Source organism: Sebastes fasciatus, chromosome 9 (genome assembly GCF_043250625.1).
Source record: "Sebastes fasciatus isolate fSebFas1 chromosome 9, fSebFas1.pri, whole genome shotgun sequence".
Lineage (NCBI taxonomy): Eukaryota > Metazoa > Chordata > Actinopteri > Perciformes > Sebastidae > Sebastes > Sebastes fasciatus.
Window position 1 is genome coordinate 15,867,192 of NC_133803.1, and position 25,226 is coordinate 15,892,417.

At 42.1% G+C, this 25,226-nt stretch overlaps 1 protein-coding gene and 1 long non-coding RNA gene across 9 annotated transcripts in view; one reads left to right on the plus strand and one right to left on the minus strand.

Annotated features, from left to right (window-relative positions):
- Nucleotides 1–559: 559 nt before the first annotated feature.
- Nucleotides 560–25,226, minus strand: part of dachc (dachshund c) — a 30,393-nt gene continuing 5,726 nt past the window's right edge. Inside the window, exons 2-11 of one of the 8 annotated variants that reach the window (XM_074646249.1) lie at nt 22,301–22,449; nt 18,594–18,704; nt 13,293–13,471; nt 12,276–12,396; nt 12,015–12,149; nt 5,952–6,139; nt 4,272–4,422; nt 3,506–3,634; nt 3,225–3,299; nt 560–1,190 (exon numbers count right to left, since the gene is read on the minus strand). In XM_074646249.1, the coding sequence (XP_074502350.1) occupies nt 1,129–1,190; nt 3,225–3,299; nt 3,506–3,634; nt 4,272–4,422; nt 5,952–6,139; nt 12,015–12,149; nt 12,276–12,396; nt 13,293–13,471; nt 18,594–18,704; nt 22,301–22,449 (1,300 nt within the window). In that variant the 3' untranslated portion in view covers nt 560–1,128. Of the gene's footprint in view, nt 1,191–3,224; nt 3,333–3,505; nt 3,635–4,271; nt 4,423–5,951; nt 6,140–12,014; nt 12,150–12,275; nt 12,397–13,292; nt 13,472–18,593; nt 18,705–22,300; nt 22,450–25,226 lie in introns of all 8 variants that reach the window. The other 7 variants (XM_074646253.1, XM_074646247.1, XM_074646246.1 and 4 more) reach the window with 7 other exon arrangements.
- Nucleotides 13,479–14,367, plus strand: LOC141773999 (uncharacterized). The gene is made up of 2 exons (XR_012595217.1): nt 13,479–13,879; nt 13,999–14,367. It is a non-coding gene; the product is annotated as an uncharacterized LOC141773999 (long non-coding RNA).

A 25,226-nucleotide genomic window follows, 5' to 3' on the forward strand; every position in this document is an offset into this window, starting at 1 on the left:
GAGAGAGAGAGAGAGAGAGAGAGAGAGAGAGAGAGAGAGAGAGAGAGAGAGACACACACACACAGAGGGAGAGAGACAGAGAGCAAGAGAGAGAGAGAGAGAGAGAGAGAAAAAGACACACACACAGAGAGAGAGAGAGACAGAGAGCGACAGAGAGAGAGAGCGAGTGCATCGTCATCATGTTTCACTAAAGGACAGCTTACATGTGACCCTGCTCACCAACCTTCTTGTCTGTCTGTCGATACACATACGTGTATGTTTTTGGAGATGGTGCAATAGTCAATGTCACATCACTCCCCACACCCTCACATGTGTACAGATGTGCAAGCACATAATCTTCCCCTCCTCCACACACATACAAAACAAATCTCGAGGGATAATTGTACCACAGAATGCAGTGTTGTCTGTCACTAAAAACCACAACTAAACTGCAATATAAATCCACATTTCAGACAGGTGCAATGTATTTAAAATAAAAAAAATCAATCTTTTCTCATAAAAAACAATTAAAGGAATGATGCGTTCAAAGACTGATATGAAGAAAGAAGCACTGACACAATTTAATAAAAAGGATTTGTATTGTTTTGTATTGTCAAACTGCACTACTGCATAACATACACAATACAAGTCATTTACTGACTGTACAACATGCCATTATGTTTTTGTGATAATAATAATAATAATAATAATAATAATAATAATAATAATAATAACAAAAATGAAATGACTATATTCTGTATATGTACACAACTCTGGTACAAGTTATATTCATCACTTGTGTCCAGATAAACAGCACTGACAAAAAAACCCAACTAATGGTCATCTTCATCTCGGATCTAAAAACCTTGATTGAAAGAAACACAGTCAAACACATCATCGGAATAAAGTACTGTTCCCACTACGGCCGCTGATAAATGCAATAAATTAAACAAGAGAACAATGGGAAAGTTCAAATGTCACCCTTGGAGCGTAGGGGAGTCCCTCTCGGGGAGGCGGAGATGTGTATGTCGGGTGCCACTGAGCGACCGAGCATGCCTGTCGATTGTGTTTCTCATACGTGAGGAGTCTTCGTCACTCCGTTCTTCCATTCGTCTATCCATTCATCCGTCCATTTATTCCACCTCGTCTTCAGTACATCCCGGTGGTCTGCAGGAACACTCTACCCTCTGAAATCCAGAAAGAAATCCAGTCTAATAAAACACAATCAAAATTCTATAAGTTATAATGAATTCAGGAGGAGGAGGAGAAGAAGGAAAAAAATGCTTTATGCTATAAATTCATTCATATAAATATTGAACAAGGTCTCCAACAACCTTGACCTAATATCATTAATAAAAGATCATTATTGAGTAAGGCTCAGTTCAAAGTGTTTTTCGGTCCCTGATCCCTGTTTTTGGCGATAAAACTTCCTGGCACAAAGGAAGCACATCCTGCCCTGCTGTCTGACAGACAATTCCCCTTTAAATGATTTATTACTGGGTGTTAATTATGCAAATGATGTCCAAACAAACTCGTCACGAGGACAATTAAGACAGCCGTTAATTAGTGGCCGGTTCTCTTCTTGCTTCACTGACATTCAATTAAAAATTGGCTTTGAACAAGCACGCTGCCTGGTGCGGCGGTCCTGGCGCCGCACGGAGCATAGGTGGGCTGGAACTGTACACCCTTTTGATGAGGCCGGGCTAGAGATCACGGCCATTTCTCTTTCTGTCTATTTAAGACGTTACATGTGGGATTTTCTCATTAATGTATCCCTGTGAAGACAATAACGTTGGCAAAATAAATATATAAAACGCCCGTCTCCTTTTTAAATGGTAGCCCCGGTGAACTGCCTCATGCTTCATTTCATTTTGTTCAACTTCTCAGGAGCAGTCTCCCCGTGAAATCTCTGAAAACCCTTCCGGTAGACTGGTCAGTTGAGCATCAAAAGCAGCAAGTAATAATGAAATCGGCTGTCCCAGTTCAGTTGATAGGAGCTAAATAAACCCACAGCAGCAGGTATAGCACTGTTTATTCCACCATTCTAACACTGAAATGGCATTTCTAGTCAGTCAATTTACCACTGTTGATAAGTAAATTATTCCCACAAACTTGCTGCAGTGCCTTTACGAGTGTTTATACACGTAACTTTGCTTTTAAACATATTAATTCATACTATTTTTAAGTACTAGACTCGCATTTATCTATTTATGTAGTTGTTATATGTTTTTAATGTAATTTTGTGTCTTCATGGATGTATGTTTTATTTTGTTTACGAGCCCCTAACCAAAGACAATGTTTTATCACTATGTGATAGACAATAGAGTTTTTTGAATCTTTGAATCTTGAATCTTAAAAGATCACACATCATTTTAGGGCTGTCAATCCATTCAAATAGTTTGTTAATTGTAAATTAATCACACATTGTTTCATCTGTTCAAAATGTAGCTTAAAGGGAGATTGGTCAAGTATTTAATACTCTTATCAACATGGGAGTGGACAAATATGCTGCTTTATGCAAATGTATGTATATGTTTATTACTGGAAATCAATTAACAACACAAAACAATGACAAATATTGTCCGGAAACCCTCACAGGTACTGCATTTAGCATGAAAAATATGCTCAAATCATAACATGGTAAACTGAAGCCCAACAGGAAACAACAGCTGTCAGTGTGTCAGTGTGCTGACTTGACTATGACTTGCCTCAAACTGCATGGGATTATCATAAAGTGGGCATGTCTGTAAAGGGGAGGCTCGTGGGTACCCATAGAACCCATTTTCATTCACATATCTTGAGGTCAGAGGTCAAGGGACCCCTTTGAAAATGGCCATGACAGTTTTTCCTCGCCAAAATTTAGCCTAAGTTTGGGGCATTATTTAACTTGATGGTACTAATGGATTCCTTCGTTTTTTTAGTTTCATATGATGCCAGTATCTTCACTCTAGCTTTAAAACTGAGCCCGCTGCAACCTTAAAGCTGCAAGTGGCGTTAATATGTTAAAGAAATTAGTGGTGTTAAAAAGAATTTGCGTTAACTCGTTATTATCGCGTTAACATTGACAGCCCTACTTAATTTTGTCATTTGGTGCCAGAACGTTTTAACCGTGACAGCAGCTTTTCTACGTCAGTCTTTTCTGTCTATTAATGGCACGACTACTACATGTTCACTGATCAGAATATGAGGCTGTTTTCACAGCTACACACTGAGGAAGCAGTATTTTGTCATGTGGACACCTGTACCTTGTACTGTTGCCTTGGTGGTGTCCAGCCTGTTGTCATCGTGACTGCTCCCGTCCACGTCCTGGGTCACAGACTCTGTGTGAGGAGGGGCTGCTGATGATTGATGGCCTGCATTTTGGTCATTAATTAATAAAGACACTTAATTAGAGGCAAATGAACAGTCGAGGCTGTGTTGCACCGAAAGCTTGCTGACATTTAATATGAAAATGAGAGTTGCGTTGGTTGCGATAACTTTAAGATCACAAAAAAAACATCCTTCAAAAGGGTTTCCGTGCCTGTACCTGTGTGTGTGTTGGCAGTGTGCAGCAGGGTGTGCTCTGCCTGGTCACGCAGTTTCACCTCCTCCTCTAGGGCCTCCTGTAGTCTCCTCTTACTCCTCTTCTCCTTCTTCAGGCGCTTCTGGATCAGAACTGAATAGAGAAGGAGGAGAAGAAGAGGAAGGAGAAGAAGAAAAAGGAGGAGGAGGAGGAGAAGAAGAAGGAAAAGAAGAAGAAGAAGAAGGAGAAGGAGGAGAAGAAGAACAACAACAACAACAAAGGATGTCAAGTAATTGTGTTTAACAAATATTCAGATGCTTCTGGTATTTTTAAACTTTTGTATCTATTGATGTAGGAATGTGTTTATTATATTTCTGCTTCCTGACCGTCGCAGATCTTTACATCAAGGGATGTGAGGGACTTTGAAGGTATTGTGTGCTTGTTGTGGTTTCAATGAGATTTTAATTTTAGAGTAATAGTCTGTAAATGAGGCCAACATGCTCCTGGCTCGCGGTTACTAATACTGAAAGTACAGTATACTGTGCATGAAATCAAATTGGATGTAATAAACAGGTCTGCCTTCCCCGTCCCTATCCCAAAACCCCTTTCCTACATCCCCCTTTTTTTGGTTTAGTTTTGTGTCTCTTAGTTATTTTCTATTATTTATTAATTTAACTTGAATAAAAAGTTAAAAAATTTGCAATGAACTACTGAACTTTGAGGTAAACAGTTGTCTTGAAGATGATGAAATGGTGGGTTTGTCTGCAAAGTCTACCTGAGCACAGCCTACCTCTGTTTTTCTGCTCCATGCTGAGCTGTCTCTCCAAGGTCTCTCTGAGCTCCCTCTCTCGGACCAGCTCCATCTTCAGCTCCGTCCTCTCCATCTGGTCCTGCTTCTCCTGCGCCCGGGCGTTCTCTATGGCAACCCTCAGCAGACCCTGCTTGGAGACAAACAGGCGCACATCAACAGGTTACACACCGATCGGAAGGAGGAGGAGAGGCGGCTGTCCTCTTCAAGAGAGAACGCCTACTTCGCCTAATCCTAACTAAAGGCGGTGTGTTTTTAAACTTTCAAGATTAAAGTGGCAGTAGGCAGTATATTTTTGGCATCATTGGGCAAAAATTCCATAATAACCTTTCAGCATATTGTAATTCAAGTGTTCTGAGAGATAACTAGACTGCTGCACCTCCTCATGGTTCTGTTTCAGGCTTAAAAAAAAAATCTAGCCCGTGACGGGAGACTTTGACCAATCACAGGTCATTTCATTGAGAGAGCGTTCCTATTGGCTGTGCTCCGGTCATGTGACCAGCTAAACTGTACACTACAAGATGATTCTGAAAACATTTGAGGCGAGAAATAGGCATTAACGTAACATAATATTGATTCATATTTTATCAGCGCGGCCTAGTTTGACCGTTTGGTCGGAGTTCACGAGTGATTGACAGCCAGCTCTCATGGACAGTAGACCTCAGATCAGCTCTTACTGCTTGTTTTCCTCCGGTCTGTGAAACCTTGCAGATGCCGTTAGGAGCACCGGAGGACACAGAGGCACATGATTTTTTTCAGGTTACCTGTTTCATGTACTACTGTCAGGATATAGCGACCGTTTTATAAAAATAACTTTTTTTTAATCATATTTGCTCCAATCTCGCCTACTTCAGCTTTTAAAGTTGCAATTGATCAAATTCAGCCAATAGATGTCGCATTCTCCCCGTTCCATTGCATTCACCTCACAACAAGTGGTTGCCAGGCACTCACCGTCAATCTCGGCCATTTATCTGTTTTTTCCACACTAACTGACGACACAGAGACATCACATGGCTACTATTGGCTCACAAGCCGTGTCAGAAGTGAGAACCCAACGTCAGATAACTTCCACAGATAAACAAAACATTCATTTTGGACCTGCCAAACTTTTTAAAATGACTAATTCACAGTCATAATATTTTTTTTTTAAATAATCCGTCTACATAAAATGTTAGCAACAAGACCTTTAAGATCATTTAAAATGAGACACAGTTAATATAAAAAGAGCATGTAAACCACCTCACCTTTAAAAGTAAAGAGATCACAAATAATTCAGCTCTTGCTCAGGGAATGTTTTGGTCTGATGTTTCACTCAGGTGAATAATTCCTGGATTTACTCAGGCAGGAAAATAAAAATAAATAAATACATTTGGTTTTAACCTCATGAAAGTAAACGCTGATCTTTTAACTACATGCTATCAGAGTCGGATGAGGTTCCTGTGAAAACCCAGCCAGTGAGTGCTTTCTTTCATTGTGACTCTGCTATAACAAAGACATGTAAAATCTGAGAAGCAGGTCAGCACACGCCCATCCCAATTACTGCACATCTTAAATGTCTGCCTCGTCTGCTATTTACCATTTCAGGAAATCCCAGAGAGTGGCTCATCTCCCTTCCTATTCATCTCGGAGCATAATAATAATAAAGCCCCGGCAGAGCCTCACCTGGATGTTCGTGAGCAGGGTCTCTATGGAGGACAAGCCTTCCGGGAAGATGAAGGGAGCGTGGTGGAGACCTGCTGGGAGCTTCTGTCCTGCGGGGTAAGATACCCTCTCGCAGCCCGATGGGGGTTTCTGGTAGACTTGTCGATCACAGCTCTCCCTGGTTGTCTGAGTGGCCAAGGAGCTGGTATCTGGAGGGCCACAGAGACATTTAGATCTCTAGTCAGTTGAATCAGTTCCGCACAAAAGGCTTACAGTTTATTTTACTTTACTTTCGCAGACACATTCCATATTTTTCTTGCCATTAAAAACACCAACAATGAATTGATCTTACTAACAAGTATTGACCTGTTTTTAAAGATTGTTGTCTTCAGTAGGAACAGGCTTGGGGTTGAGCGGCGAGGTAGGGAAGTCAGAAAGTATTGTTAGTTTTGGTCTTTCTTGGGGTTTGTTGACAATAAGAAAAATAAAGAATACTCCTCAGCCTTATCATTTAACCCCCTGAGATCCCCGATCCAGACCGACTTTACGGTCTTTCAGAGGCTGTCGTGGTTCAGTTTTAGAGCTAGAGTGAAGGTACAGATATCATATGATAACTTGAAAACACAAGTAATCTATTAGTGACAACCATATCATGCTATCTTGTCGGGAAGGAGGCTCAGTTACGCTCCAAATTTAGGGAGCCCAATGTATTCACGACTGATGATATTAGTCCCCATAGCAGCCATTTCATAAAGTGAGACCATTTTTTTAAACGTTACCTCACTGTATAAAATGACCTGTGGTGACCTCTAGGATAATCACAGCCTCATGAAATTGTACAACCACAAACTAGAGACCTAGAACATTCAGAGGATGGATGGCTTTCCTATGTAGATTGACAATAAGGGGTTTCTGTGCAGTTTACACAACACAAGTGCTCGCAAGCGAATCACCAAAAAATTGCAAATCTCCAAATGCCAAAAGTTTTTGATAACAAATCACAGCATGGCTTTTTTCTATGTTGTTCCTCAAGTTCCTCAATGTGGTATTTTGGACGCATTTTTGATGATTTTGATCAATTCTTGAGTGGTAAAAAAAATTGTTAAATTTAGCACCAAATCTTTGTAACAAATGGTATCAACTCAAAAATGGATGCATATGCACACTTATGAGAAATAGTAGAGCATGGAAATGGCCATTATATACTTCTATGATCATGTTCTAAGCCCTTATACACTTATACACCCCTAAAGCAGTGATATACAATAGTGACTATACTTTCTTTTCTGAAATGAGGACACCTTTAAAATTAATATTTTGAGAGTTTTAAATGTAAGTGTAAAGTGCATTTGTAGTGACTACAGATGCAACTGACTGCTCCTCAACAAATCCTCTCACGAAGTCTGCCAAATAATTACACATTTTTAAAAGTCATCTTAAATTAATATTTTGTGGTTTTCACATTTTGCACATTTGTTATTATACATTGCCTACTCTTTCTACTACTCTTACTACTCTTACATTACATTCATCTGACAGATGCTTTTGTGCAAAGCAACCTGCAATCAGTGCATTCAACTTCAGCATGAACAAGAGCTATAGAAATTTCTCTTTATTGCCTCCTGTAAAGGACTTTGAAAGTGCTGTTTTGAAAAGTGCTATGTAAATTAAAGGGGAACCCCACCTAAATTCAGAATTCTAATATGTTATTCCCATGGCCTAGGAAAGTTCACTCAATATGTGTGAACATGAGCTACTCTCTCTCAAAGTCAGAAACCAGATAGAAGTAAGTCTCAAACTTGTGATGTCATCGGGTATAAAGTCTGGTGCTGCTCCATAGACAATGAATGGGAGACTGATTTTGTGGACCCACAGAATGTTTTTCTTTTTTATACCCAGATGAACTTTATTCTATTTTAGTGTAGTCAGTTGTGAAACAGAAAATGTTCCCATACACTCAGATCATTCCCCTGGGTGCGCTCAGTGTCATCTAAAACATCTCTCCCCATTCATTGTCTATGGAGTTCCTCACTTTATACCTTATGACATCACAAAGTTGAGTTTTAGCACTCTAGTTTTTGGATTTGGGAGAGAGTTGTTCATGTTTAATAATATTTTTTGGATTGTCTTAGACCATAAGAATAACATGTATGAATTTTGGTGAAGGTGAGCCATTCACACTACCACCACCAACATACAAATGCTTTCCTGTTTAATATATTGCTTCCAAGCATTCAGGTGCCATGTTTGTCTCAAACCTGCAATCAGATCATCATTCTAGCAACAATATGTAAATCAAGGCTGAATGCAAATTTATATAATTTATAACTTACTAATAAATTGACTTAATGTCTTGCAAGCATATCAAGCCCAGCAGTGAATAGGTGTTTACACTAATTCCTGTGTGCGTGTACACATACGCAGAAGTCCTGCTTTGGAGTTCTGAAAATGTGGTTACCCTTTATTAGATGGCACTCTGCCTATTGATAATGCATCACAGCTTGACATCTCCCATAAAAACAGCTAAGAAGCTGCATTATGGATGGCCATCTGTTTGTAAACCTGAGAACTGCGTGTTCCCGATTCGTGACAGTAGGGGAGATGAAGATTAGCCATTTTCTGCATTTCCCCCCCCCCCCCACATCAGGCAGTTGCTCACTTTCTGCGTTCGCCGTCATCCGAGCCACTGAGGACGAAGACGTCCTGGGAGTCCGGCGGTTACTGGAGCGGAGACGGGTGTGAACGTGCGACGCGATATCTGGCACTTTTCTCTGTCTGTGACAAATGACAGTGTTTTCTCCACTTAGCTGACCACAGCATCTTCTGCTCCAAATCCACCCACCTCCCCTACTCCGCCTCGGCCTCACGTCTTGGCAACTGTCACATTCAAGGTGTTTCACAGATGAGAAGCAATACCCCCCCTCCTCCTCCTCCTCTTTCTCCCTCTTTCTTGCTAAAAGCATTGCTCTGTAGAGAAAGGTAATTAGCAGGTGCTGGCGAGCTCAGCGGAGGGCATCCAACTACACTCCCGTGGCTCACATACAGACACACACACACACACACACACACACACATTTGTAGCCGCTGAAGTGCGCAGTCAGCAGCGTGGGCTCCCCAGGCTCCTTGGATGTGACTGATCCTTTATTGAGTTACTGTTTTACGCCTACTTTACCTCACACTCACACACACACACACACACACACGCGTTTGGCATAAATACTCACACACACACGGCTGCCAGCTCGTTTGATCATTTACCCATCTCCCTAACCAAGGTCACTGTCTGTTTTTCTCTTTTCTCCCAACTTCATCTCTCTTTTCCCCCCCTCTCTTATTCCTCTCCCACCGTCCCCAGGGCTAATGAACTTCACCACGTGAAGACTGCCAGTCAGCGGAAGAGAACAGGAGGGAGGGAGGGAGGAAGAGGAGGAGAGAGACAGACAGAGAATAAAATTCTGCTGATGTTTGGTTAATGGGAGTGAGGTGTCAGGGATGGCCTCTGATCTTTGCTGCATGGATACGTTGTTCAAAGACTACTGAAACAGCACACACAGCCAAAACTGTCTCGCATACACACACTCAGAGATTATCATACAATGGATTGACAGAATGACAGCGCTGAAGTGCTCTTTGAAACTCCGTTCAATCCACGATAAACCTATCTTGTGATGTTGTAGGTCGAATACAAAAGCTTGCAATCTGCCAAATGTACATGTGTTTCATTTGCATGCAGTAAAATCAATTGAAAATCAATTGCATAAATGCGATGTGTGATGCATGGCATTCACGTCGCCGGTGCCATCACTGCTTCGTCAATATGTTCACAGATACCTGACAGCATCTGAAACCTTACCTGGGAGGCCTTTGTGATTTTTAGATTCGATTACTGAATAATGTGATTCAGTATTTGAATACATTTACACAGGCGCGTGCACACACATACAAACTCTCAGTTCCTCTCCCTCTCTCTCTCGCTGTAGATTTCTGCTGACTGTTTGTCCTTGAGCAGTCCTCATTAAGCTAATGCAAACCTCCCTGACAGAGAGAACCAAACAACTGACGTTGCAGCGCCGTGGCAACGCGGGCCCTAACGACAGGGAGGCGGTCGTTATGCAGATGAGGTCCAGCTGAGAGCGCGGGAGGCCGCCTGGCTCGTTAGGCCGCGGCCCGGCAAATGGCTCGCTAATGTAACACTGCTTCCTGGTCTAATGGAGCCCTGTTTTGCAGAATTATTTGTCTTTGCACTCCGCGGGAAGCCGGGAGGGGGGGCACCGACGGCGAGGAGGAGAGAAGGAGGTAAGAAGGGGCGAGACGGTGAATCCTTATCGACCTGTTACTGAGATATTTCTTTCTTGTGAAACTGTTATAAACCCTTTCTCTTTTAAAATAAATAGTGTTAAATAAACCATCACACACTTGCCACAAGTGTTTAAATCCTCAGAGTGTAAATGATGATTCAGATGGATGGATTGGATGGAAACTGAGTCCTTGTTGTACCGTATTGACAGACTTTGTCTAGAGGCAATTGATTTGTCTGAGAAATAATCATTACTCATTATGATAATCATTAAATGATTAATGACTGTAACAAGAAATTCTCAGAAAACAGAAAAAGAACTTGACCTTTGACATTGTCATTCAGCAAATTTGAGTAACTAATGCAGTGCTCATTCAAAACGTGCCTATTCAGAACGGACCGATTGCCAGGCCTCCGGCGTTGCTGCTTGCAGCTTTTCTCGATAACCGCTCATTCAAACAGCCTCACACTCGACACTGCGCTCCCTTGGGTCATGAGCAATACACCTGCCATGACAAAGTTGCATGCCCAATGCTAGAGTATACATGTAATTTGGGTGCAAAAGCTCATACAAACATCGACGGAGAGCAAGCTGTACCCAGCATGCAGTTCTATGTCCCGTAGATCTCAAGAGGGTGCACTTGACACTGCCCTGCACTTCCTTGGGTCCTCAGCAATAAACCCGCCAAGTGTGAAGTCAATCGGATGAACGGTTGTTGAGCAAATTGAGATGTTTAGATGTAAGACAATAGAGTGGTACAGGATTGAGTCCTAAAACACAGAAATTAGTTAGCATCAGCGCTTCCGGTTCCCTCGTCTGGATGTCAATGTTTTTTCTTAATGGGTTTTTAGTTAGATGCTGGAAATAAGGTCTGTGGTTAACACAAGTTTAAGAGATTTTAACATTTTGTTCTATGACATAAAATAGTAAACATCCCACTTTTTTAAAGAATTTTCAAGCCTTTTTGTGTCTTCAAAAAGGTGGTTGCTGACAGGTGGCTAAAGGAGACTACTAAACGTCATCACACCAACTCGTCTGCCTTTACAGCCTCGTTGTGTATACTCTGTGGTGTAGTTCGTTTATAGCCTAACATTAGCTTTTTACTTCTGGCGATTGCATTCACACTTCAAAAATCATAAAGTGGTGTTCATTTGTGGAGATTATCTTGCTGAACAAAACGTGTAACTATCATTAACTTACATTTACCACAGAGCTTATTTTCATTCAATAATCCAAAACCCAATGGAAAAATCCCATTGGCTTTTTGTCGAGGGGACCCATGGCGATGCTAACTTCTTGGGTGGCCTACATCATCTCTGCATCACTCTATTCACATTACTTTTGAAGTATGACTAAAGACATCTAAATACAAGTTAAAAGTTGCATTTAAATTGATTAAAAGAGCAGAGTTCTGCTTTAGGGAGCAGTCTGGATTTAGCGGCATCTAGCGGTGAGGTTGCAGATTGCAACTAACTGAATATCCACTACGTTCTCCCCTCCCTTTCCATGTGCTCTCGCTAGAACCAGTGTTTGGTTTGTCCATTCTGGGCTAATGTAGAAACATCGGGGACTCTGTGAAGAGGATCCGCTCCCTATGTAGATATGAAGGGCTCATTCTAAGCAAAACACAATGATTCTTAGTTTCAGGTGATTATGCACTAATGAAAACATAGTTATGAATATTATATTCCATTTCTGCCAATAAATCTCCCTAAATCATACACTCTGGTCCAATAACCAGATCCAATGCTGATACAAGCTATACAAACATAGCAATGTATCTTACCTCTGTCAGTGTGGCCCCTCTTGTTCTCCTTGCTGTACTCCACTGAGGTCCCATCTGTCTCTCTGGCCCCATGCACCACACCAGGTGAGTGTCCCAACACATTGTGACTTGATGACAGGCCGTCATCATGTGGGTCTGAAATGAAAACATAAAAAGTCAAAACTCACAAATATAATAACTAATAAATTCCTCACTGGTATTGTTACAGCTACAGCATCCTTCATTTTATGTGAGAATACTTTGTCACAGGTAAGTACGTACGTGTGGTTTCTGCAGTGCGTTCTGTGTGAGACGGTGAACTGGACACACTGCTGCTGTGATTGGATGACATCTGAGCTTCCTCCATTGAGGGAGAAGGGGAGGGGCTGTCACGCACTCGCTCCTACCAAACAACAACAAATGTTATTAAAGTGACAAAATAATATGAAGATTATGGTTTATAAATTACAAAACATACAAATAAAGAAACCATAAAACACGGCAGGATAGAGTTATCCACAAATCACCTGTAGTCAAAACAAAATGACATTGTTGGAAACGCTTGGAAACATAATATGGTATTCTTTGGTGTTAAGAGGAAAATTTGACGCTCATTTCAATAAGCCTCGTAAACTGTCTTTGGGACTCAGCCCAGTGTTTGACAAACAATGGTCTGCATCGTTAAAATTATGGCCGGAGACAGCACTTCCTGCTACTGACGAGGACATGGTGTTGGCTAACGTAAGACTTTGTGAGGACTGACGCCTACAATATGAAATTTTTGGCAAAAAACATCCCTCCAAACCTCTTTTAATTAGTCTTAAGAGTGAAACCACTCGGACTGTTTTTAAGCAAAGTGACCAACTTGGCAAAGAAGGTCGGAGTTTCTGTTTGTACGCAGGACATCTCAAATATTTATAAATAGATATGGGATTGGCCTTAATCCAGAGAACAATTGATTACATTCTGGTAGTGATCCAGAACTTGGATATCCACCAGTAGACAATTAGCATTTTTTAGCCATACTAACAATTGGATGACAGAAATAGAAACTTAATTCTAATGCATGTAAATGATCAAAAGATCTTGAGGTCAAGGGATAGAAAATATGTCTGTTGATGTTAAAAGCAAGTTATTTAATTTAGCAATGTCTTTTGTTTTTCCAAATATCCCATTTTAAATTGAAACAATACTTCTATGTAAATAAAACTCATATCATTTCATGTCATGAGATCCCAGGTGTCACATGGACTCTGGCTGGTGGTCAGATCCACCGGGCTGACGGGCCGCTGAGTTCACCTTAATGACGGAGGTGGGAGCCCTGGCAGGGGGCTTGGCGTGGAGCTGCGCCACGTTGGCCATGCTGGCCAGCGTGCTCAGTCGGTTCATCTGGCCCATCGCCATGGAAACGGAGGCCGGGGCCAGGCTGGCAGGGATCAGAGGATGTGACATCATCATGAAGGGCAACTGATCCAGAACTGGTGGGGGAGAATAGAATAAGATGTAATAGATAAGAGAAGTATTGAGGCAGGGAGAGTACAGTAGAGTACAGTAGAGTGTGTTGCTTCACATAGAAGGTCAGACCAGCAGCTCTGTTTAAAGGACATCGAAGCAAAATGAAACAGGTCTCGACTCCCTCTTCTTTAATTTTCGCTTCAGTTGTATTTATCCATCACAACTTAAAGTGGCAGCAGGCAGAATGTTTTTGGCATCATTGGGCAAAAAATCCATAATAGCGCTGAATATAGCTTGACCGTCTGATCGGAGTTTGCGAGTGATTGACAGATGCTCAGAGACAACAAGGCTCCAGCTCGGCTCTGATTGGTTGTTTTCGTCCGGTCTGTGAAATCTTGCAGATGCCATTAGGAGCACCGGAGGACACAGAGGTACATGATTTTTTTCAGATTTTCTGTCTCATGCACTACTGTCAAGATATAGTGACCATTTTATAAAAAATACTTTTTTACTCATATATGCTCCAATTCTACCCACTGCTGCTTTAAAGGCTCTGCTCAGTCCTGTGCTGTGTACTGAACTGAATGCCCACAGCGTCTCCGGTCCTCTGATGACAGGGTTGAAACTGGACACCAATGTCATTCTTCTGTGATGTCAATATTACCTGGATGACTGCTCTGCTTCTAAACCACGACTCGAAAATATGTGTGCATGTGGTTTAGAGATGTCGAGTGTGGAAAAAGAGCAGGAGAAAAGTGGAGGGAGGTGGAAGAGGATATGACGGAGAAACACTCGGCCTGCTCATTACAAACAGTGGTCTAAATATGCTTATGTGATGCTTTAAATGCTTTTCGTGAGTGTCACCTGCAAGAAAACAAACACAGCCTTCTCTGGAATAAATAAAAAGTGTCTAACTTTTCTTCCAGTGCCCCGGTGTTCTTGACGATAACCCAACACGTTTTCAGCGGTTTCAAACCAAACTCTTATTATCTTGGCCAATCTGTTGTTCGCGCTCCTCTCGTTACGACAAGCATCCACTATCTTTCAAGAAAATCCTTCCTCTCAACAGCACCCTAGTGGGTTGTTGCAGTCCCTCTATTCATGAAACAAACAATCCTGTTGGCGGGGGAGGGTGGGGGGGGGAGAAAATGACATAAATATTTATCATTTAATAAAAGGAAAAACAAAAACAAAAGAAACACAGGGAGGAAGTGGAACAAAAGAAGCTGATGGCAGTCCTGGTGCTGGGCCAGCAATGCACGCTGGGTAATTATAAACACAAAGGAAAAAATCTTGGACTCTATTCCGCACAATTGTCACAAATAATAGAACGAGTGCATGGAAGCAACAAAAAAAAGGGCTATCCAACGAGGAGGGATGAAATAAAACAAATAATGGAGGGAAAGGAAAGAAAGAAAGAAAGAGAGAGAAAAGAAAGAGAAAGAAAAGGCAAAGTAAGAAATAAAGAGTGAGGCGTTGACTTTATGAGTCGGGCTCGCCGGACATATGTGCAGTGCTTTGTGCATTTGGCAGATTAGTCTCTCACTTGCCCAGAGCAGAAACCAATCCAAACAAAAGATCTGTCTGAATGGAGCTAAACAACCAGATGCTCCGACAATCAACTAGCAGCCAACTCCAAATATTAAGCCTTGGTTGGAAACCAGCGCTCCACTTTTTGTCACCCCCTCCTCCCCTCCAACTCCACCCCCTCCACCTCTATAATTTCATTTTCACTCTCCTTCTTCTTCTTCTTCTTCCCCCCTCTCTCTCTCTCTCTCTCTTCACTTTCTCTGCCCTCCCATCACTCTCTCTTATGTTTCATTAAAAAACATCAAAAGTCAAAGTGCCTCTCTTATGTTTATCCAAACAAACCATTACTGTAAACAAACAGTTACTGTAAATTTCCCAGAAGATCTTGTTAAATGCAGAAATGGCTGCTCCCCGCTCTTCCCCGGCCCATAAGGTGTCACACTCAGCATTTGTGAGTGTGTGCGTGTGTGTAATCTGAGATTGCCTTTGTAGTGGTTAAAGCTCTGGTAGGGGCCTACCCTTCCCATAAGGCCGTGGGTGGCGGTATGGAAAAAACACATCCTTCTTATGTGTGTATGTATGACTGCGCTGTGTGTGTGTGTGTGTTTCCACTTGACTCTATCATTAACAGTGATTAGGCTTTACAGGTTTATAATGGCTGGTGGTAACCATGCCACCTAACTGCGCACAGATGCTGGCAGTTGTAACTGAGTGTATACAATGGTAAACAATGCTTAAGACTGGGAGTGTTTACAGACACGGGTGGAGAAAAAGATTTACTACACGCACAGTCAAAGCCAAAAACAAAAAGGACTCGGCAGGGCCGGCTGTAGCTCTTTTGGTGCCCTAATCCAGAGGTTCCCCCTTACAAGATAGAGAATATACCGGGGACCCCCTCATGTACGTCACTTGGAATAATTTGACGCAGCCTATTTTTTACACTTCTATGGTCTTAGTTATGTGAAACAAACAACACAAGAGAGATGTATTAGAAAAGATATTAGACATGTATTAAACATATTTGCAGATTCTAAGAGTTATAGATTTGTTAGATAAGAACGTAATCTATGAACTGTTATACCAACCCAGTCGTCAGAAAAAATGAAGGCATTGTACGTTTCTGCAAACCACGGGATACGTTCAATGTCGACATTTCTACACCAAAAAAACGTTTCATTGATATGTTTCATATCAGCCTCATGTCACGCTTGCTGAAACGCACATGCCCCGTGGTTAACGATTTGAAACGAAAACAACTTGGTTCAGGGTTAGAAAAAAGATCATGGTTTGTGTTAAAATAATAACGTACCAACGTAACTTAACAACTGTAACTAGAGTAAATAAATAACTACCGCCCTTAGTGTACTTAATTACGGTACAAGCGTAACGTTACTTAAAAAGCGTAAAGTCAACTTTTACTTTTGGTTTCACACGTGGCACAAACAGCGGTCTCCTGGGTGAAAGTCCTGTGTTTGTTTGACACCTCCATCACACCTCTTACACCCCTTAGATGGCTTTCGAGCTTTGTTATACCCGCTATTATACCATGTGACTTTCAATAACGGTCACTCGATTCACTTGCTCTGACCGAATACAGAAATGTCCACATGAACTATGACTACATTCTATGAATTACGAAGCCTTTTGTAAAAAATTGTCCCCCCACCCGCTTTAGGGCTAGGGTTCAACCCCCCAGAACCCTAAACCTTATCATATGTATTTATTATAACATAAATAAACAACTGGTCCCTGATGTTGTTGGCTTAGAAGTGTTTAGTCAGTTTCACTACAATTCACACTTTTATTAACAAATGAGTGCAGCCGAGCAGATGAAAATGTGTGAGAAATTGATAAAATGAGGATGGGCACCCACCAGCATATTTTACTTCTTTTTTTAAAATGTATTTATTTAATTATTTTTTTTAGAGGGCGACCAGCGCCCCCCAGGGGGTGGTGTCATAGGCAATCGCCTATATGGCCTATGCCTCAAACCGCACCTACAAACGCTGTATATTTGGGGTAGCCGTATTGTGCACATGAATGCATAATTAAAAGCTATTAGGCACTCTAACATAGATCCATATGCTATGTTTACAATCCATCTATAATTTTTTCTATAGTTTTTCCTTATTTGAATAGAGGGTTTAAGGACCGAGGGTGTCGCATGCTGTACAGATTTTTTATTAACAAATAAGTGCAGCCGGGCAGATGAAAAAGTGTGAAAAAGAGAGTTACTGGGGTGAAAAGTGTTTTTCTTTCTTTCTTTCTTTCTGTATTTGTTCATTTGTTACCTCAATGCAGAAAAATGAGGAAGGGCGCCCACCAGCATTTTTTTTTTTTTTTTAAAAAGGTTTCACCCTAGGTGACCTCTTATATGGCCTATGCCTATGTCGGCCCTGATACTCGACTTAAACAGTTCTGTCTCCTTCTAACTTCTGAAAAACACAATGACAATATCTTCCTTTTCATTTCTGTCCTATAAAGCCTTGCAGTATACGCGCCTCATGTTAAGTGTGTGTGTACGCGTCCCAGGTTGATCGCGTATTCCACACAGACCCCCATAAGCCCTGTCATCTGTCTAAACACACTGATGTCGCTTTAACCTGTCGATAACAGTGGGGGCGGTGTGTCCCATTTGTTTCTGTGTGTGTGTGTGTGTGTGTGTGTGTGTTCGTGTGCGCGTGTGCGCGTGTCCGCGTGCGCGTGTCCGTTCCGCCATCGATTGTCCAGCATTTGTCGTTTGCATTCAGGATAGTGAATTAGAGAGAAGACTATTGATTTGGCTTCAGCCTCTCATCTTATTCATCTCTCTATCATCCCGGTGCGCTTGCTCTCGTCCACCGGTGCTCCACTTTAGCCGGCTGCTCTCCTTCACTGCAAAGCAGGCGACCAGTGCGGTAAAGAGAACTATTTTTAATATCAGATGACTAAATATTACACCTGCACATGTAGCCAGCGGGATGAGAACACACTGCTTACTTAACTCTGAAAATCAAAGGCTTCTTCCAGTAAACCCTAAACTACTGTTACTCAATATGACAGACTGATGCCATGTTGAGCATGACTAACAGAGCTGGTTTGGGTCTACGCTCTCTTGATGTGATGACTAATATGTGCTAATGATTTGCCGGTAACATTTTGGGGGTTGTTTTTCATCATACGTTTCCTGAATCTCCTTGAATCCCACAAGTATGCAAACAAATCCAAGCTGAAGGAAATATTCACCCTTACAGGCATTTATCATTAAAAAAATGGAAATGAAAAACTACAAAACTGGTGATAAAAATATATCTCCTCATGCTTCTTATGTTGTGATGGTTTGGATTACCTGACCCAGATGTCTATTTCTAATTTCATTTGACTCATCGCTGCTGCTGCAGTTTGTTTTTCATTCAGCGTCTCTCAGAGGAAACGCACCGGCAGCCGAGGTGATGTCACATCCTGGTTTTAATCAGCTTGGTTCAGCAGCCGCGCATAAACACAGCTGCTCAAGTCGTATTGACTTGGCATCTCGGATGTGTACAGACAACAACCGTGCGACGTGTTATACGACCGCAATTAAATATTTCGTGATGCTAGTGTGTGTGTGTGGATGGACAAACGGACAACACTCACCCAGTCCGTGGTTGTGGTCACCGTTCTCTCCGTTTGGCCCGCCATGCTGCTGGTTGCTGTGGTAACTGGCCATCGCCTCTAGCTTGATCTTCTTGGCCAGGGCAGACAGATCTGAGAGGGAGACAGATATAGAGAGAGGAAGAAAAAAAGGAGGGCAGAAGGAAAAGAAGAAGAATCAATAAGAGCCAGATCAATGGCCCCGGTGGAGGATTAGAGCAGTGGGTAGGCAGGAGGTTGTCATGGGAAGACAGAGGCCAGCCATTCATCCTGACTGCACCGCTGCACCGGCCATTTAGTCTGCCAGGGAATCAGCGGTGATAGGAACAAGCCGAGACATTCATCTCTCCCACACAGGGACATCACATCCCACGGCACAGCACACAGGACGACACTCAGCAGCTCCACCTTTTAGCCAGAAAGTACTTCTTCATCAGTATGAATTAGAAGCATTAAGCTAAGAAACCTTTTAATAGGGGTTGTGCACTTTTGGGTAATACGAAATGGAGAGAATGTGGCAGGGAGGGCTGAGCCATATTTTCAGATGTGTCTTGAACCTCAGAAGGTAGTTTGACCCACAGATCGACCTTTAAAACTCTGTCTTATGCCGGAGAAAATGAAAAATCTCTCGCTCTAATACAGACAAACACTGTGAATTATTAAAGTTGGACTACTGTGCAAACACGACGGGGGAAATGCAAACAAACCATAAGTCTTAATTTCCTGATCTTGGATACATGGATAAACATTTGCAACAAACTGAGTGTTTTTTTCTTTCTTACACAATGGTTTCATAAAAAGGTGAACAGTCCGTCTGTCCAAGACGTAGACGACCAAAACAAATTGTTCCTTTTCTTCTCATCTTCTCTCCCTCTCTTCCCTGCCCTCCTCCCATCCCCTCTCCTTACTTTACCTTTTCAAATGTCAGCATCACAGCGGGACATAAGCCACCGTGTTGCGCGCGCGTGTGTGTTTGTGTGTGTGAGCGCACGAGGCGAGAGAAAGGGACTAAGGAGGATGACATCAAAGATTCTCCCTGCCTTTTACGCTCAAATGTCCTCCCTCTCTTCCGTCTCTTTCTCCCCTCTCATGTGGCCGGCTCTAATCAGTAGCGCTGACATTGCCGCCGTGCCCTCTCCTTTGGTGGAAAAAGACTCTTTTCCCACTGAGAAAGATGCTCTTGAACACTCACGCATGCACAACACACACACGTACACACACACTCGAGCACCTTTGAACAGTGAGAGGAAGCGGAGCTAACAGAAAATGGCTTCTTTTGAGGCGGGGAATGAAAAGATCAGGTTGCAGTGAAGAGCACACAAAGCCAAGGGCAACTTTGAGAGCGGTGAGGTGCCAACAATTACTTCTCTCCCTTTCTCTGCGCTGCACACACACACACTCACACACACACACACACACACACACACCACAATAAGGACTCAAACACACAACTGTTTGTCACAAGAACAAGCAGCGCTATGGCTTTAAGCAGGCAGTGGGCTAAGACTCTTGAAAAATATAAAACAGACTCTGACATTACAAATAACAAATAAAATGCTCATCTTTTCACCTGCCACTTCATTAAAAATGCTTTAATTATCCTAACTTAATTTCATACTTGACGAGACAATCAATGGGCTTGAGTGTCCTTTACACAAGAAGAATGGGAAATGTTACAGTCACAAACGATTTATTTCTTTTAATCATTATTATTTTTTGAATTTTAATTCCTGTTTGTGTTTTTAAACAAGAGATTTTTAAGGAAATCAAAAGTTATAAAAGTTGTAAAATAGGTTTCAGAGACCTAAAGATTATGAATCTTACTCAACTTTACTTTGTGTACTTAGAAGTAAAAGAAAAAAATGCCAACTTGCAAGTTATGAGTTATTTCTCGCGTGTCAGCAGCGTGTATGCTAATTTTATTAATCAACACGCAGGTCGCCTCCCAGAACCCCGCCTCCTCACACTATTGATGATGGGTAAAATGTGTCATTACGGAGGTCTGCAGGAAAAGTAGAAAACCGCCCCGTCCTGTGTCTATACTGCGTGAGCAACCTGCTCTTTTCTTTAATAAACCGACGGGAGGAACTCAGCTGGCTGCCGGGTCATTGCTTTCACTTTCCGACAGCTGAAATAGAGAACAAAATTTGAACTTTGCCAGCAGCTCCTCTGAGGGCCGGAGCAACAATGTGTCACTAATTCACTGTTTACAGCAGCTCAAGGAGCCAAAAGAGGGATTTCCACTGTGACTTCTGTACAGTTCTGAAGAATTACAAACATTGACCTTATGAGAAACCAAAAGGGGGATTTAGAGGGTCAGAGAGGCTTTCTCCTTTTAATGGGTCTTTGATACTGAATACACTGGCATTATGCCAAATGACTGAAGTCTTTTACCATATTATCAAGTACTGTATGTTGTCTCCCAAATAGCATAGATATCTATTATACATTTAATTTTAAAAATGCATTTATCAAAAGTGAAAGTCAAAAGAGTCAAATATTTTTTGTTGTACTGATTATTTCTCTTTAAAATATCTCTTTTTTTTATCATTTGATTCTTCAATTTATTTTGATCAATTAATTTTAATATTTCCACATTTTGTATTGAAATACTATTCATAACTACATACGTGTCCAGGACCGGCTTAAAGCATAGGCCATATAGGCGGTCGCCTAGGGTGCCACCTTCTGGGGAGGGCGCTGGTCGCCCTCTAAAAAAATTTAAATAAAAAATAATTTTTTTTAAATGCTGGTGGGCGCCCTTCCTCATTTTTTGCATTGAGGTAACAAATGAACAAATAAAGAAAGAAAGAAAGAAAAAAATACACTTTTCACCCCTGTAACTCTCTTTCTCACACTTTTCATCTGTCCGACTTAGTTGTTAATAAAAGTGTAAATTGGAGTGAGACTGACTAAACACTTTTAAGCCAACAATATCAGGGATCAGTTGTTTATTTATGTAATAATAAATACAGTTATTTGAGAAAATTAAAATCTTAATTTTTGTCTATATACCATTGTGATGTCTGATGTGTGTTGCAGTTGACGGGGCTAGGGTTAAGGTTCTGGGGGGTTGAACCCCTCCAAATCCAAATTTTGCCTATAGGGCACCAAAAGAGCTCGAGCAGACCCTTTACGTGTCAACAACTGCAAAAACAATTCCACACATGGAACATTTTTATCTACTTTCCCATTTCCTTGTTCTCCTCAGTACACATGTGGTTAGACCACAGGCTCTGATGTGTCACTGACTGATCATCATTATGGATGAGGTTTGACTGTAAAAGTATGTTGATTCTTTGATTGGAGACAAACGTATTTATTTTTCACCAGTCTGCTGTAACATCAGTTCAGCAGATGAACTTCTGTGTGATTCAGAACATTGATGTCTGTAGTTTCCTTATTGATATGCAGAGTGAGGGTAGTAGTTACTGTACGGACGGTAGAGAGCCTGATTGGGACTATTTTTGTGACTCTGTGGTTATTGTGGAGCAAGAAATCATGGAGGAAATAAAAAAAATACAAAAGGTAAAAAATAGGGAATCTGTCAAATTTGAAGGTTATAGTTTTGCCCATCAAACATGGCAAATAGGAAAAAGAAATAGTTAAATCTAACAAAACAACAAAATGACATTGTAATTGGTGAGAAAATGTGCCTGTGCCAGTGTGATATTGCATCTACAGTACACGTGTGCACATGGGTAGCTTACATATGTAGTGTATGTGCGTGGTGAGTCCTGGGTGGTCACCTGCAGGAGGTATGATCCCAGCGTGCATCAGACCGCTGTGGGACAGCATGTGGTGCGTCCCGCCCTCTGTCACACTCTGCAGCCTCTTGGGCGGTCGTCCCGGCCTCGAACTGCAGGCAGAAAACACAAGTTAAAATTAGTCATTAGGGAGTTTAACACTCAATGCTCCCTCAGTTTATCACGCTGAGACTGAGATGGGTGGCCTGGTTAGAGAAACTGCCCTTCAGTCTGTAAACCTCTGATCCTGCTGAAGCGTCAACAAGCAAAACACTGAAACCTGAGCAGCTCCAGGAAGGCTGCTGTACAGCAAATCTGACCTCCCCGTGGATACGAGCAAGCAAAAAAGGAGTTTCCCTATGGCATCAATAAAGCGCCTCATTACTGTTCAGCTTACTCATTCATTTGTTTGCTTATTAAATGTGTTTGCTCTCCTCCTTCCCTCTCCGTCCTTTCCTCATCGGGTCATTCATTCACCCCCCTTTTTTTATTCCCGCCATGTCACAAATTTCCTCAATAAAGGCTGCGACTGCAAGCGGATTCACATGGTTTGATTGAGCCGGGCATGCTCAATCAATCCTTGGAGGAGGTATGTGAAAAGCTGTCAGACATCACTTTGGCTCTGACTAAACGGTGTGAATGTCCTGACAGGGGAAATGACACGGGCCACATCAGGCTTAATGACAACCAGCGCAGCTCATCTCCTTTCATAGCAGCCTGACATTGGATAACATGAGTCTGTGGGCGAGTGTGTGTCTGTGAAGTGTGTGTGTGTGTGCGACATTAAAAGACAGAGTGGAGGGAAAAAGAGAGCAAAAGTAACAGAACAATAATTATGAAAAGGGAGATGGAGGGAAAGATGTAAAGTGAAAGGAGAAGATGAGAGGATAAAGGGAGAGTCCGAGAAGAGTGAGAAAAGGTGGGAATGAGTAAAAAAAAAGAGGGAGAGATAGACTAGCAGCAGCAGCAGCAGCTTCCTAGCGTGGGGTGTCTTTGAGCAGATTTTAATTAGAATCTAATCCAGCCGTCATTAAGGCCCCATAAACGAAGCTGTCAGTCAGGAGATTAATGGCGCCTCATTTGCATATTGCATATAATTCATCAATTACCCAGCAGAAAGGACCAATCCCCTGTTGACACACCCACTGGCTGAGAGGTGGGGGGAGATGGAGGGAGACAAAAAGACAGAGAGAAAGATTGGGTAGTCACTAACTGTGGGAGAAAAACAGGTAGCTCTAGTGTGTGTGCGTGTGTGTGTGCGTGTGTGTGTGTGTGTGAGAGCGCACGCCAGTGTGTGCTTGTGGTATGTGTGTATGAAGTGTTCAAAGGTTAATTTGATGAGCCGATGAGCTCCACAGTTCCTGCCCTCAGTTTTAATGAGTTGTTATTATTGTCTCTTATTATGGGCCCAGACCGACTGGGATGTGACAGCTGACATCAGATATCACACACACACACACACACACACACACACACACACACACACACACTATGGCACGTAGACAGTGAGAGAGACACACTCAGGTAGAGATTCACACATACGCACACACACCTTGACAGACAGACATCAGGAATGTGCAAAAGGGATGAAGTTGTGAATGTGTGTTTTTTTAGGAGGCGGGGATGCATTCACATCACACACGTTATTTTTTGCAGTGCATACAGAGAGGCATACTGTGCTTAACAAAAGCCGGAAATGTATTTTTAGGCCTCAAGATCGAAGGTAAGGCAACACAGTTCCACTGCAACTGATGTTGAAACACCTCAAACGAACACACACACACATACACACACACACAAATGCAGAAGCGAACACCGGTCGGGGGAAATAAAATACACAGAGACCAAAAGACTGTGGTTGTTTTTTTTACAGCTTCCCTTTCCCTTACTACTGTTTATTTGCACACACTAATTAATGGCCTCTGTGTGTGTGTTGTGTGTGTGTGTGTGTGTGTGTGTGTGTGTGTGTGTGTGTGTGTGTGTGTGTGTGTGTGTGTGTGTGTGCCTTTGTATATGTTGCATTTTAGGGGGCATAAAGAACTGGAACCTAATTTTGTGTTTAGTCTGCAAGTGCGTTGATACATCAAAGTGACCCGTAGAGGGAGGTCTATGTGTGTGTTGTGCATGCGAGTGTGTTTTGTGTGTGTGTGTGTGTGAGGTTGGAGAGCACCGGTTCCCTGAGGTAGGATTAATGAAAAAGCCTTTCATGGAAAAGTCATCAAGCTGTGGGGATGGAATGAGAGAGAGGAGGGGGGAGAGAGAAAACAGTTCATTGTGTGTGTGTGTGTATAAGGTGTGTGTGTGTGTGTAGAGGAGGGGGTGTATGGCTTATGACCTCTTTGTCTCAAACTTTAATTAAAATCTCACCCAGACGTCCTCCCTCATGCCAATGCTCTGGCCACACACACACACAAACACACATTTTTGAAAAAAAAAAAAAAGGTACATTGAGTTCTGCCCTCCATGCTTAGCTTAGCTTACCTTAGCTTAGTGTGTGTGTGTGTGTGTGTGTGTGTGTGTTACCTGAAACATGAAACGCCAAACATGGCAGCTGGAGCTTAGCACAGGTGGAACAGAAACAAAACATAACAAAGATGACAGATCTCTCTCTTCCTCGCTAACACACACACTGAGGGGAAAGAGAAAAGCAATGAAAGAAGAGGAAGTGTTACAGTCAAAACAGTGGAACAGCTACTGGCTTTGGAGGGACTGAGGTGCTGATAGGTAGCAGCTGTGTGTGTGTGTGTGTGTGTGTGTGTGTTTATGTGAGTGCGTGTAGGAGAACTAGCTCAAACAAGATTTTGTTTGGAATACATTAGCGCCGGTTTAAAGCTCCCATGCTCCCATCCTTTCAATCTGTGTTTATCACACGGGTTTGTATTCGCCGTCA